Here is a 15,938-nt window from a genome sequence, read left to right as displayed (position 1 = left end):
GAGGGGAATACATGTACAATAGGTTTTGAGATGAGTCCATCTGGAATGCGTCCCCCAATGATTGTGGGTTATGGCCTGCTCTTGTGAAGAACTTCTTGCATTTGGCATTGAAAACTGTCACAAACAAGACTATTTTTGGGAAACCCCATGCTCTGAATATTGGAAGCAAGTACTTGTTCAGTTCCCATTCATGTTGTTCTACCCTGGAAAATGAACAACTCAGATCGTCCACCAGGACATTCTCCATCCCTTTTATGTGAATGGTCAAAGGGGTGATGCTGTTTCTGAAGCAGCAGTGCCATATTTGTACGCTCAACATGCACAGAGACCTGGACACCATCCCCCCTTGTCTGTTTAGGTAGGTGATTGTTGTTGTGTTGTCCAATTGTAACTGCATAGTTCTCCCTCTGAGCATTAGTAGAATGGCCTTCATGGCTTGAAATACTGCCAAGAGTTCCAGGAAATGTATGTGGAGATGTCTTTGTTGGCGACTCCACTGTCCCTGAGCCATGCTGCCATTGCAATGCCACCTCCCTACCCTGCCCATCAATGCAGCATCCATCATCACCCATACTGAAAGAGACTGCAGTTGAAATGGGACTCCTTGTAGTAGATAATCTGCTCGAGTCCACCAACCTAATGACCGGAGGATTTGCTGCGGGATTTCTGATTGCTTCTGGGGGCTGTCTACATTCAGATGGAAAATGGATATAAACCATTAATGTATTTTTCTCATTTTCAGGTGTGTATGCTGAATCATCTTGCAGGAGGCCATAAGGCCCAGGAGGTGTTGAACTGCCTTGTGCACTGCACTGGGCTGGACTGAAACTGATGTACAAGATACACTATGGCCCAGAACCCTTCTTGTGGTAAGTAGGTCCTTACCGTCTGGGTATCTAGAACAGCACCTTTGTATGAAAATGCCAGCACAGGGTTTACATGAGATTTCTGCCAGTTGACCTCTATCCCAAGGCCTTGGAGAAGGAACAATAAGTACTGTATCTGAGAAAGTAAACCTTTTCTGTCTTTTGAAGCCAGGAGCCAGTTGTCTAGTTAAGGGTAAATTGCCAGCCCCTTGGTTCAGACTCTTGTTGACTCCTGGCGACCATAGATCCCTGTAGTTGTCTTTGGTAGAATACAGGAAGGGTTTACCATGGCTATCTCCCATGCAGTATGAGATGATGCCTTTCAGCATTTTCCTATATCGCTGCTGCCCAATATAGATGTTTCCCATAGTCTGGGAAACATACCAGCAGGGATTTGAACCGGCAACCTCTGGCTTGCTAGTCAAGTCATTTTCCTGCTGCACCATTGGCGTCTTAGGAGACTTAAATATTGGTGTTGAAGGTTTAGACTGGGATGAAGCCTCAACCTTTGAGCCATCTCTCTTAGAGGTCGATTGAGTTCCCTCAGACAGACCTGGGGAACTTAACAGAGCCAGCATGGTGTAGTGGTTATAGTGCTGGACTAGGACTGGGGAGACCCGAGTTCAGATCTCCATCCAGCCATGATACTTGATGGGTGACTCTGGGCCAGTCACTTCTCTCTCAGCCTAAGCTACTTCACAGGGTTGTTGTGAGGAGAAACCTAAGTACGTAGTACACTGCTCTGGGCTTCTTGGAGGAAGAGCGGGATATAAACGTAAGTAAATAAATAAATAATAACAATAACAATATACTGCAGCCCTCAGATGGAACTCCCAGTTGTGTCATGTCTGTTTTGAAAAGGACTGGCAAACTTTACACACGGAGGTGTTGTGGGCTTCCCCCAGGCACAGCAAACACAAGTCATGGCCATCTTGTGAGCGTAGCTTAGCTCTACACTTAGAGCAATGCTTGAACGTTTTTTAATCTGCCTTTTTCTCCAAACATTTAGGGTCATCCGTTGTCATTGTCCACATTCCGTTGTTCAAACCAAAATATCAGTCCAATCTTTCAACTCATTAAGTCACCAAAATACACACAAAAAACCATGGTTTTAAACAGTCCAAAGGTCAAAGTAGCCGATAAATCAACCCCACCTTTTTTAAAAAGAACGCACTCAGAAAAAGTAAGGAACCAAAATGAGGAGCCATAGTGACCGAGGAACTGATTGTTGTGGCAGTCGCAAAGGAATTGAAGTGCTGGCACTTCCTGCTGCCTTAAATAGTCACATGGTCACTTGGGGTGGGGAGCAAGCATTGAGAGGAGCTGTGGTACTCCACACTGACAGGCATCAGCACAGGTGCAGAACCCATTCTAATGGATTCAATGGATCATGCTCCAGATCAGGCCGTTTAAAGTGTTTTGAGCTTGGAAAAAAAGCATCTTTCAAATAAGGGCCTGTTTCAAGCTAGGAACAAAATAACCCATTTTGATAAAAACATTAAGCACCATTTTGGAGGCCTGTTTTTCCCTTGCTGATTCTGTTGCAGCAATGTTAGGAATGTAAGAAGTAACTATTATGTTACTGCAGCACAGTAACTATTACTGTGATGTTACTGTGGCTGGCAGTGGATTCTCGGTCAGTGATTCTTTTTTTGCCATTTGGACTGTGTTTGAAATGTGTGTTCTATGTTGGGTAAGACAGATTCCCTTTTTCTGTGTGTTTCTGCAGTGTTTTTCAAGGCAGGGTTGCAAAATGCATTGCAAATTGCAATGCAAAATGTGTGTGCACTCAGTGAGGGAAGCTTGTTCTGGCCATAGGGAACAACAGGGAAACTTGAAACACTCCATTGTTCCCCATGGGTAGCTCCTAGGGACACCAAAGTGGGTTGGGTGGTAGGGTATGATGGGTGCCCTAAAAACGTTTCAGCTGTTTTGCATTTTGTTTTGAGCTTGAAACAAAATACAAAATCCATTTCGTGCATATCCCTACAAACAACTATACCTATCAGCATACTTTTCATATATAATTATATAAAAATGCCTGATATGAATGTACAACACAAACTGATTTAAAAGAAACAAACCCTTAAGCATTTGCTCAACTCTTGTAATCACATTAAGAACGTTTGTGTTTAAATTTTTCTTTTGTCAAGTTTAAACACCTTATTACTACAGTCGAAGAAATGTGAAGTGAGTTTGTCCTTCCTACTTTACAGTCTGATTAGGAAAGTAATTCCTGTTGGATGAATAACTTTCACTTTGATTAGGTCTGAGACTGCTATTACTCTATTAAGAATGCTTACAAGATTAAAAATATTTTAGAGACTTGACCTCATTTGTCTTTTAAAATCCCTTATCTTGCGCCCTTTCTTAATACCATGTAGGTTTAGAACTGTAACTTAGTGTAGCAGAATGTTCTCTATTGTCCAGTTCTCACTGAGGGGGAAGCCTGTCTTTGAGCTGTACCACTTCAGACTGCAGGAGGGGGCTCACATTATAGAGAGCACACCAATTTAAAAGACAAACAAACTGTTCAACACAGAAAACTAATGTCTGGGGACAGTAAGACTAAAACTCTTCTCCGTAATATGGAGCTTCCCCTATCAAGTGATCTTTTTTGGTATGGAGGCACAATCAATCCTTGAGCCCCCACGCCACCACCACCCCACAGTGTGAAATAGCAGCAAAGGGTCCAACATCCTGGGAGAACCCACCACAAACACATCCACACAGCAGGAGCCATGTCATCCTGTCTCCCATGCAGGGGGATTGGGTTCTCATCCTTTGCAGTGCATCAACACCTCTTCTTCTCCTGTCTCATTCTCTAGACAGGAAACAGAGGGCAGGAAACAGCAGCAGCAGCCCAGCCAGATGGGTGAGGGAGTGAGTGTCTGCTACGAGTTGCTGATTTTGCTCAGAGGGAAGGTGTGGGTAGTGGTATCTGATGCTCCTTACTGCCTCCAAGGGTTTGCTTTGCTTCAACTGCTACATATATTTATATACTACTTTTCAACAAAGGTTTTCAAAACAGTTTACACAGAAACATAAATAAAAACAGTTCCCAATCCCCAAATGGCTCACTATCTAAAAATAAACACATGGTGGACACCAGCAACAGCCACCGGAGGGACGTTGTGCTGGGGCTTAACAGGGACAGTTGTTCTCCCCCTGCTAAATATAAGAAAATCACCACTGTAAAAAGTGCATCTTTGCTGAGTTAGCAGGGAAATTTACTTGCCTGAGTGGTCAGAGGTAGGAGCAGCAGCCACTATTTGCTCACCTGTCCTCTTCCTCTGGCAAGTGTCTGCAGCTGCTGCTCCTAGTTGCCAGCATCATTTGCCCACTCAAGGAGCTGAGCAGGCAACTGAAAAAGAGGAGCAATTCCAGACATGACTATTGCAATGTGCTCTATGTGGGGCTCCCTTTGTACCTAGTCCGGAAACTGCAGCTGGTGCAGAATGCGGCAGCCAGGCTGGTCCCTGGGTCATCTCGGAGAGGCCATATTACCCCTGTACTAAAAGAGCTACACTGGCTGCCAATATGTTTCTAGGCAAAATAAAAGGTGCTGGTTATAAGCCCTAAACAGCTCAGGCCCTGGGTATTTAAGAGAACATCTTCTTCACCATGAGCCTCACCGCCCACTGAGATCATCTAGAGAGGTTTGTCTGCAGTTGCCACCAGCTCGTCTGGTGCTACACAGGGACAGGCCTTCTCTTTTGCTGTGACAAGACTCTGGAATACGCTCTGAATACCCTGCTGAAATAAGAGCCACTCCATCTCTGACAACTTTTTAAAAATCTCTAAAGAATTACTTTTTCACCCAGGCTTTTAAACTGGACTGTGGTTTTAAATTGCTTTAAAGTTTTCATTTTAATTTGTTTTAAATTGTTGTAAACCACCCAGAGACGGAAGACTGGGGTGGTCTACAAATTTGAAATAAATACATAAAATACATGAATTGGTATAGATGCCGCTGCACTAAATGGATGAAGTTCAAGTATGGATTACATCTATTGTGGAGCATGCAAGATTACTTTTTACAGTTCCATGCATTGAGGAAAGGATGTTGGGCTTTAATATACAGGAAGGAACTTGCTGATACTGTAACACACCAAAAGGGATCCTGTCAGGGTGGCCGAGGGTTAGGTGGTGGAAAAGAGAGGAGGATGAGAATAGCAATATAGAGTCATTATGCAAAGATATTAGAAATGTCCTACTCTGCTGCTGGTCTTTCCAGGCTAAGATCGAGATATGATTGGAAAATCGTGGGAATGCTTTGGCTGTTCTTGTCTCTATAGAAGTTTATTTATGGATAAAAATGATTTTGGCTTCCAGCACTTCCACAGTCTTTCATGTTCTATGAACCTTCACTTTTTCATTTTTAACTTTTAGGACAATAAAAAGTGCTAAGATTTATTGGCCCATGTAGGAATATTCCTGATGAAAAAGCAATAAATCACCTAGCTTGGCCTGGAACTTATACTTCTCAGCTACAAATTGCTATCTTTATCTTTTAAGCTGCTTATGCCAACTTGCTAAAATCTGGCTAATGTCCAGTGGTGGAAAATGCACTGTTTAAATGACTTTTACAAAGAGATCTGCTAATATAGCATAAAAAAGCAGTACAAAGCTCAAGATTTGAACAGAAGACTATTATGATTCATACTTTTCAGATAAGGTTTGGGTTTGCGCTACATACTTGTAGTGATATAAATGTATGTCAGAAAGAAGGGGAAACCATTTTAATTTCGGTGCTTAATATAGAAATCATAAAGTATCTGTAATCTGCTATGGACTTTGTTAATGCCAAGTATAATTGCTTCTATTAATTTGTAAACTATCTGCCTGAAAGAAGTATTGGCTCTGTAATATATAATATAATATAAAAGTGCCAAATAGTCAATTCCCTTATTGCAGACTAGTTGCATGAGTAATACCCTAATTGTGTTCTAAGAAATTCTGTGGCATCTTTCATGTGCTCACAGATCAGTAAATAATTTATGATAGCACTGTTCATCAACCTAGGCCCCGTTCATATGGACAAGGGGACTGTCATGACCCTGCCCTGAGCAGCAGTTCATATTCAGATCTGAACAAGGAGCGAAGAGATATTGGAGGAACTAGCAGAGCCTGGGCCTGTCAACCAAGAAACCTGAGAGTCCACATTTTTTTGAGTCTCATCCCCTTGGGAAATTGGCCCATCTACACTGGGAAACTTACACTCCCCAGAGCCTGCAACCAGTGCCATCAGTAGGCCAGGATGCAGTTGATGGAGCAGAAGAACAGTATAAATCTCCAGGCCAGAAGGATACCCTTTAAGATTCTAGATTTTCCAGGTGGGAGGCACAGCCTAGGAGTAGCCTGAGCCTAGGGGTATTTAAGGCCTCTTTGGAGCCAGTTGCTCACTTTCAGCTAGCTATACAAGGTCCTGCAATCCCAGTCTGCCTTACTGTCTCCACTTTACAAATGCCCTCTGATGTCTCATAGGGTCTCTTTATTGACAGGGCAGGAACTTACACTGAGACTGAGATTAAGCCTTCTTATTTCCTGCCCTCCTCCTATATTTGACACCGTGGAAAATAAAAATACTGCAGCCACAATTTGGTTAGACTAGTGACCTTGTGTTACCTTCAGCAAAGTACTTCATTATACCTCAATGTTACGTCTTCATAACGTTTAATCATAATTCCATTGTCACAAACAAGTAGGAACATAAGGGGGGAAAATCTTACCTTTAGTCTTTGCGTTAGCTTTGACATTCAGATTTCCACTGAGGTTTGATACAGATACTAAGAGGCAGGGTTTCCTAGGATCTGGCCGAGTTTCCACAGAAACCACCATCTGAGTGGTGTGAACAGAAATCTTCTGACAACATGAAATGCCCATCCAAAGGTTTTCTTGGGTTGAAATCTTTTGCCCTCCATCACTATAATCTTCAGAGAAAGAAACTCTGCTTTTGTAACACTGGGATGTTAGTGTGTCATCCTTCTTTGAAAGGCTATCAGCTGCTGAAACATTCTCCTCCTGGGTGTCATAATCACTTTTGCGTCTGATCTTTTGCAGAAATTGTTTTATTTGATCTAGTTTGACAAAACTGAAATTTGCTTTCAGAGGTTTTGATATATCTACATTTATGTCAGCTGTGGAACAAGCATGGAAAAGAAAAAATAGAAATGATCATTTACCCCCCTTACAAAATAATGCATCCCCAAATAGTTTATGCTAAAACAGAAGCTTTATTCAAAGGCTTTTCAAGCAGGTTTCGTTTCCCACAATCTGAGTGCAGCATAAGTACAGTCTCACAATCTGATATATTTAAAAGTAAATAAAGTAAATAATATATGCTAATATGGCAGTAAATTTTTAAATACTGAAAATCAGTCCCCACTGTGCATGTACATGTGTGCAAAAATAACATTGTTGATCTCCTAACTACAGTTAGAAGATCAGGAGTGAGCCACAAGCTTGCTTTTGTCCCACCTCCACTCACCACCTCTCAGTTTTTTGCACACGAATTCCTTTCATTTCTTGCTCTCATGTGTTCAGTGGTGCTTACTCCTAACCATATGTGCATAGGATTGTGGCCCTGATCTTATTATTTATGAGCACTGGCAAATGAGTGCAAGGAAAATTTGTATTTTTGTCTTTCTCTTCTTGAATATGTCAGTGGAATGACTTGAACTTTCTCTAAAATGTTAATTATAAATAAATAGACTCTTAGCGATTTAGAAGTACTTTCCAATGCACAGCACAAGCTCAGTAGAGAAACCTGCACACTATCTGTCTTGCTATGCCTCTGTCTCTCTGTGTCTCTCTCTCTCTCTCTCCACACACACACACACACACACACACACACACACACACACACACACACTAAATTTGTCTATCAGTTTTAATTTCTATTCCTTAATAAACAATTGAACATTAAATACACTAAACTAAATTGATGGGTTCATGTTCTATATTAAGAAGTTTTCCATCACAAAAATTTCATTGGCTGATATGATTAGCAAAATTAGTCAAAGTAGTTGAAATTTGAAATTAAAAGGACAAGTTAGACTGGAGCCTTTATGGCAAATGATTTAACAACCATATAATGTCAGAAGGCTTATTTTTACGTGTGACATCTATCTATTTATTTATTGTCATTTATTATATACTGCCCATCCATAAATAGCTTGGATCTGAACACAGTCAGAACTAAAACCATTTAAAAGATTAACATAAAACTCATTTAAAACCATTACAACTACTATTATTAAAAGCCATGCTGAAGAGGTGGGTCTTGAAAGCTTCTTGAAAGCCTTCCAGGATGATAACCCTCTTATGTCCATGGAAAGTGCATTCCACAATCTAGGGTGGCTAATGAGAATGCCTGATCCCAAGATTCCACCAGATGAACTGGTGGCACTCTAAGACAGACCTCTCCTGATTATCTTAACAAGATTATCTTGCAGAGACAGGCACTTTCTCAGGTAACCTGGGCCTAAGCTGAACAGGGCTTTAAAGGTCACAACTAGCACCTTATCTGTCATATTAGTCAGAGCTGATAAAAATTGCTCTTAGCCATAGCCTTCACTTGAGACACCAGGGTGAGATCAGGATCCAAGAACACTCCCAAACTACATCCTGTTCTTTCTCAGGGAGCGTAACTCCATCCAGAATAGGAAATTCTATCCCGCCCTCTAGATTATGACCCCCCCACACAATGAGCACATCTGTCTTGCTTGGATTTATCTTCTGTAGGCAGACATTAGGGAAATAATGCCATTTCCTGATCATGATGACCACCAAATCTCCTGATGACCTCAGTCAGCGATTTCATGTGGATGTTAAAAAACATTGAGGACAGAATGGAGTCCTCAGGGACTCCATATAACAGCTCCCAATTTGAAGAGCAACTGTCACCAAGCACCACCATCTGATATCTATCTCTCTATCTGAGAGTTGATATCTATCTATCCCAAATCCCCCAGGCAATCTGGAAGGATAACATGGTTGATGGTATCAAAAGCCACTGAAAGATCCAGAAGAACCACCAGAGTCACATTCCTATCAATTCCCTAGCGAAGGTCATCTATCAGGTCAACCAAAGCCATCTTAACCCCATTCAGCTTCAATTTATTATCCTTCACCCAGCCCATTACTGCTTGTTGCCAGAAGAACCAACAGAGTCACACTCCCTCTATCAATTCCCTGGTGAAGATCATCTATCAGGCCAACCAAAGCCATTTCAACCCCATTGCCCACCCTAAAGTCAGTTTGAAATGGGTCTAGATAATCCATTTCCTCCAAGACCACTTGTTGGTTAGCCACCACCCTCTCAATTACCTTACCCAGCCATGGGAGGTTGGAGCTTGGCCTGTAATTACCCATCACCAAGGGATCAAGGGCAGGCTTCTTAAGAAGATGTTTAAACAATGTCTCCTTCAAACAAGTAGGCATCCTGCCTTCCCTCAGTGAGGCATAAACTAGACCATCTCCAATAACTTCCATGCAAGATGAAATCAGTTGTGAAAGGATCCAAAGAATGGGGCAGGTCGCACTGCTCCAAGCAGCTTGTCCACATCCTCAGGAGTCACAGACTGAAACTGATCCAATCTAATAATACAAGGAAGATTGCTGGGAGGATTAGAATTGTAGAAGGATGACTACAAATTATGTAGTAAAATGATTTTGTATTTTTAAACAAAACATTTTGTTTAATCCAGTCCAATTTTTTGCAAGTATGTAATTAGGGTATAATTCTGCTTCTCCTTAAGTCAATAGCAAAACTCTAATTTATTTAACTTTCATCCAGATTTTGGGATAGGTTTCTACCCCCACCTCCGGCTCTGTAAATGTGCATAAAGAAACAAACCACTGCACTGTATATGTATAATGTATATTACTTTTCAACCAAAAAACTTTCTCAAAACAGTTTACATAGAAAAATAAGATTGTCCCCTTTCTTAGTCACAATCTTGTCACAATCTAAGAATTACTAGTCACACATTTTCAGCACCTTTTATTTACCAATGATAAAACAGCTCTTGATTTAAAAAATTGAATGCTCTTTCCACACCAATTCGATGTTTATTAAATGCTCTTTCCACACCAATTTGTTAACAACAAAAAGGTAGAGACTCACACTGCAATAATGAAATCAAAAAGGGAATTAGTATTTTGCATGCAATTTTATAGAATTCGTTAAGGCACATCCTGCGGGAGATTAAAAAATGAAGTAAAATAGTATAATATAATAGTTTCCTGAAAATGGTTTCCAAGGATGTTTTCCAGTTTCAAGTGTTCCAACTTCACTTGACCCATTAGTCATCAAATTACTTACATTTATGATGTATTTTGAAATCTGTTACACAAACCAATAGATTCAATATGTCCAGTTTTAAGAAAATCATAACATCAATAAAGAAAAATTATATCCCTTACGCTTGAGAATCTTGTCTGAAACAATGTATTCTCTTGCTTTATTTTAGTTAATGGAAACGACACAAAATACATCAGGTAACTTACAGCTCTGTTAACGTTCTTGGTCAAGTAATGTTAGTATCTTCTTTGGCTGAGTATAGCTAAATCAAATTTGAAAAAAGAGGCAAAACATGGCTAATATATTGTGGAGAGGTCCTTAGACTGGTATCTGATAATTTATCTGTCTCAGCAGGTGGCCAACTTGAGGCTCTCCAACTGCCATTAGACCATAACTCACATGATTTCAGCTGCAGTTTATTGTGGCAGAGGGTGATGGGAGTTGTAGTCCAACAGCAGCTGGAGAGCCTCAGGTTGGTCAACCTAATCTATCTGTTAATATTACCATACACCTTCCTACAGAGATTTAAAGACACAGGCTGCATCAAAAGCATTCTAAGAGTTCCCCTTTGGGCAGTTCCCCTCACCAAACCCCCAAACTGCTTTCTAAACTCTCCTAAGGAATTACTGAACATGTTTTTAAAAATTTAACATGAGCATGTCCCATGCTAGATTGCAGACATTGTTTTCTTTAGCTATTTACTTAAAAATCTCAGCCCTTTGTTGTCAACTCATTGCCAAATTGGAATTCAAAACACATTTACTTGCAAGTGCAACTGATGCAACAGAACTTGGTTCCAATGAAGTGTCCTTAGGGTGTTAATCCTAGTTATTCAGCTGATGTCATCTGGCAGGAACATTCCTTAATGACATCAAAAACTCCGCAGTGGGTAAAGCTTGTCTATTTTCTCCCTTTCTTCTTGATCCAAATGTGAAGGCTAAAGATGGATGCCTTGTTTAGACTCTTCTCCTTTTGGGATTGCTTTTACATGATGTTAGAATAATGATATGATGGACAAACCAAATGTCAGGTCCTTTTCTTTCATCACTGTTCCTGGCCATGAATCTTCTCACCCCGCCCAAATCTCTCTCTCCATTTCCCAGCTGCATGAATTTTCTAGCTCAGGGGTGGTCAACCCGAGGCTCTCCAGCTGTTGTTGGACTACAACTCCCATCATCCCCAGAAATAATCAATTGCAGCTGGGGAAGATGGGAGCTGTAGCCTAACACCAGCTGGAAAGCCTCAGGTTGGCCACCCATGATCTATCTTCTCCCTCTCACTGAAATATTCTCCCTGTTAACCCAGATTAGCTCCCTTTTTTGTCCTGCTTGGGTTTTGAAAACTCTTTTTTTTCCTTTCATGACTAGTACCCTCCATAAAAGCCATTCCCCTTTCCTGATTTGCTTTTTGATTAGAAGTCTAGCACATGGAATCGTCTCTGGCTACATGACATTCCTCTTGCTTATTTTGGAGGCATCTGAATCTTCTTGTGAAATGAAAACTGGATAATTTTCTGAATTTGTGAATAGCACTGGCTTCCTCAATCCATTGTGATCTGATTGAAGGCTTAGGTCTTCGACTCTGCCAGTTGGGTGATTTGTTTGCTCAGCCAATCCCACTGTTGGATTTGTGTGATACATGCTCTGCTCACAGGAAGACAGTCTCTCTGAGCAAAGAGGATGACTGCATTCCCCTTGCCTGTTCAAATAGGGCTTTGCTAAGGTTTTGTCCATGTGAATGAGGATATGGGCTCCTCAGATATGTTTTGGAATGGCTGGAGTATTATGCCTACGGAATAATTTGTAATCTCACACATGTCTCACATTTCCTAAGATCTGTGTACAATGGGCTTTTCCCACCTGAAGAGATTTACTTCCATTATAAGGAGAATCTTGTGTGGATCTCAGAGGTATGCCTTGAGACATTATTATTATTTCTTGTTTACACAGTCAGACAGGTGTTATTGACTGGTTTGTTTTATCCAGACATCGAGTCCTTCCCAAGGACCTGGGATGCCAGAATTTCATTGTCAATTGTTATAGATATCGTCTCAGAATATAGGCTGTTCCCAGTAAAGCTGCTTTTTGTAATTGGCTGATGGTGATTTCTGTGGCCCCTATGGTGTTGAGGTGCTCTTCAAGGTCTTTTGGGACTGCACCCAGGGCGCCAATGACCACTGGAGTTATTTTGGTCTTTTTCTGCCACAGCCTTTCCATTTCAATTTGTAGATCTTTGTATTTGGTGATTTTTTCTATTTCTTTTTCTTCTATTCTGCTATCCCCTGATATTGCTATGTCAATTATTTTAGCCTGTTTTTCTTTCTTCTCAACTACAGTTATATCTGGTGTATTGTGTGGCAGATGTTTGTCTGTTTGTAGTCGGAAGTCCCATAATATCTTCATTTTCTACCGCTTTTTCAATTTTATGGTCTCACCAATTCTTGGCTACAGGTAGCTTGTATTTTTTGCAGATGTTCCAGTGTATCATCACTGCTACCTTGTCATGCCTTTGTTTGTAGTCAGTCTGTGCAATCTTTTTACAACAGCTGATTAGGTGGTCCACTGTTTCATCTGCTTCTTTACAAAGGCGGCACTTGCTGTTTGTGGTTGATTTTTCTACTTTTGCTCTTATTGCATTTGTTCTTAGTGCCTGTTCTTGCGCAGCCAGTATTAAACCCTCTGTTTCTTTTTTCAAGTTGCCATTCTTAAGCCATTGCCAGGTCTTGCTGATGTCTGATTTTCCACTTATATTGTGCAAATATTGACCATGCAGGGGCTTATTTTTCCATTTTTCTGCTCGGTTCTTGACTTCTTCTTTCTTGTAGGCCTGCTTTGTTTCATTGGTGTTGAATAGGTTCGCATTATTGACCATTTGAAATGCATCTTCTTCACTGTCCTTGATATATTCTTCAAGGCCTCTTTTCTCCTCCTCTAGTGTTTGATGGACTTGCAGCATTCCTCTTCCACCTGAGCTGCGAAGGAGGTATAGCCTATCGACATCACTGTGGGGGTGCAGAGCATGATTGATGGTCATGATTTTCCTGGTCTTACGATCCAGCGTCTCTAGCTCTGCCTGGGTCCAGTCTATTATTCCTGCAGTGTATCTGATAACAGGTATAGCCCAGGTGTTTATGGCTTGTATGGTGTTCCTGCCATTGAGTTTGGACTTGAGGATTTTTCTAACTCTCCTGATGTATTCACTTCCAATTTTTCTTTTAACTTCGGTGTGTGCGATGTTATCAGCCTGGAGAATGCCCAAGTATTTGTAATGTCCTTTCTCTTCCAGGTTCTTGATCTTGCTTCCATTGGGCAGTTCTATTCCTTCTGTTTTTGTTATTTTCCCTCTGTTCATTATTAATGCAGCACACTTGTCTAGTCCAAACTCCATTGCTATATCGCTACTGAATATATGGACAGTGTTTAGCAGTGATTCGATTTCTGACTGGGACTTTCCATACAACTTCAGATTGTCCATGTACAGCAGATGGTTGATTTTACTTGATGTTTTAGATGTTTGGTATCCGAGGCCTGTCTTGTTTAGTATTTGTGAAAGTGGGGTCATGGCGATTACAAACAACAGAGGGGATAGTGAGTCCCCTTGGAAAATACCTCTTCTAATGCTAACCTGTCCAAGTGTCTCACCATTGATTGTTAACTGTGTACTCCACCTGCTCATTGCTTTTTTAATAAATATCTCAATGTTTTTGCTGACACCAGTTGTTTCTAAACATTTTAGTATCCATGTGTTGTTGTTGTTGTTGTTGTTGTTGTTGTTGTTGTTGTTGTTGTTATTATTATTATTATTAATTCAGTTTGTATACCGTCCTTCCAAAAATGGCTCAGGGCGGTTTACATAGAGAAATAATAAATATATCAATAAATGAGATGGTTCCCTGTCCCCGAAGGGCTCACAATCTAAAAAGAAACATAAGTCACCAGCAACAGTCACTGGAGGTACTGTGCTGGGGATGGATAGGGCCAGTTACTCTCCCCCTGCTAAATAAAGAGAATCACCACGTTAAAAGGTGCCTCTTTGCCCAGCTAGCAGGGGCAACAGACGATGAAGAAGAATATTTATATACCACTTTTCAACAAAAGTTCCCAAAACAGTTTACATAGAGAAATAAAAATAAATAAAGATGGATCCCTGTAAATGGAACGTAAGATAGACACAAGCAACAGTCACTGGAGGGATGCTGTGCTGGGGCTGGGTAGGGCCAGTTGCTCTCCTGCTGCTCCCTGGGCATAAGCCCCAGCTCAGGAAATTCCTCACCCATCATGGAATGTCATGGGTTGCTGGAACTGCAAAATCTGCATCTACGCAGCCAGACATGGTCTGGACAATGCCACTACCCCAGCAAGTATAACAATTTGTGTCAAATCCATGTCTCAGGCATTTGGCCATTGTCTAGACATCCACCTGAGCCTTCTGGAGAAAAGGATTGCTTAACAGAATGTTCTCCAGTAGGGATATCTCAGGAAATACTCCAGGTGGTGATGTCAAACCAAAACAAGGGCACTGTCTTGAAAGTGTTACTGGATACTTGTAAGTTGTAGGACAGAAAATTATTGGTATGTGGAGATATATGGCTAGTTTTTGACTCCTGAGGATGTGGACAAGTTGCTTGGAATGGTGTGGCCTACCACCTGTCCTTGCCCGACATGGCTTATACTATCTGGCAGGGAGGCTGTTGTAGAGGGCCTGGTAGAGATTACAAATGCTTCTCTGAGGGAGGGCAGGATGCCCCTTGTTTGAAGGAGCCAGTCATTAGACCACTTCTGAAGAAGCCTGCCTTGGATCCCTCAGAGTTAAGCAACTACAGGCCTGTTTCTACCCTTCCATGGCTGGACAAGGCGATTGAGAAGGTGATGGCCTCCCAGCTCCAGGCGGTCTTGGAGGAAATTGATAATCTAGACCCATTTCAAACTGGCTTTCGGGTGGGCTGTGGGGTGGAGACTGCCTTGGTTGGCGTGATGGATGATCTACAATTGGGAACTGACAGAGGGAGTGTGACTCTGTTGTTCTTTTTGGATGTCTTGGCGGCTTTTGATACTATTGACCATAGTATCCTTCTGGAACGTTTGAGGGGAGTGGGAGTGGGAAGCACTGCTTTGCACTGATTCCGCTCCTACCGCACAGGCAGATTCCAGATGCTGTCCCTTGGAGACTGTTGTTCCTCTAAATCTGAACCTTCTTATGGTGTCCCTCATGGCTCCATACTGTCTCCAAAGTTGTTTAACATCTACATGAAACCGCTTGGAGAGATCATCAGGAGATTTGGTTCAGGGTGCTATCAGTATGCTGATGACACCCAAATCTATTTCTCCATGTCAACCTCATTGGGAGAAAGCATAACCTCTCTAAATGCCTGCCTGGAGGCAGTAATGGGCTGAATAAGAGATAACAAACTGAGGCTGAATCCAGATAAGATGGAGGTACTTATTGTGTGGCGTCAGAACTCGGGAGATGATATTGATCTGCTGGTTCTGGATGGGGTCACGCTTCCCCAGAAGGAACAGGTATGCAGTCTGGGGTATGCAACTCTCCCAGGTTGAGGTGGTGGCCAGAGGTGCTTTTTATCAGCTTTGGCTGAAACACCAGCTGCGTCCGTTTCTTGAAATGAACGACCTCAAAAGGGTGGTACATATGCTGGTAACCTCTAGGCTGGATTACTGCAAAGTGCTCTATGTGGGGATGCCTTTGTACATAGTCCAGAAACTGCAGTTGGTCCAGAATGCAGTGACCAGGTTGGTCTCTGGATCATC

At 41.7% G+C, this 15,938-nt stretch overlaps 1 protein-coding gene across 9 annotated transcripts in view; it reads right to left on the bottom strand.

The window, feature by feature from the left end:
- The window catches only part of VPS13B (vacuolar protein sorting 13 homolog B), a 714,157-nt gene that overhangs the window by 162,223 nt on the left and 535,996 nt on the right, over positions 1-15,938 (bottom strand). For all 9 annotated transcript variants that reach the window (XM_053245154.1, XM_053245151.1, XM_053245153.1 and 6 more), the window contains one exon: positions 6,599-7,006. In XM_053245154.1, the coding sequence (XP_053101129.1) occupies positions 6,599-7,006 (408 nt within the window). The remainder of the gene's footprint in view (positions 1-6,598; positions 7,007-15,938) is intronic.

Source organism: Hemicordylus capensis, chromosome 4 (assembly GCF_027244095.1).
Source record: "Hemicordylus capensis ecotype Gifberg chromosome 4, rHemCap1.1.pri, whole genome shotgun sequence".
In the NCBI taxonomy this organism is placed as follows: Eukaryota; Metazoa; Chordata; class Lepidosauria; order Squamata; family Cordylidae; genus Hemicordylus; species Hemicordylus capensis.
The sequence above is the reverse complement of the archived record's forward strand: the minus strand, read 5'-3'. Positions and strand labels throughout refer to the sequence as shown.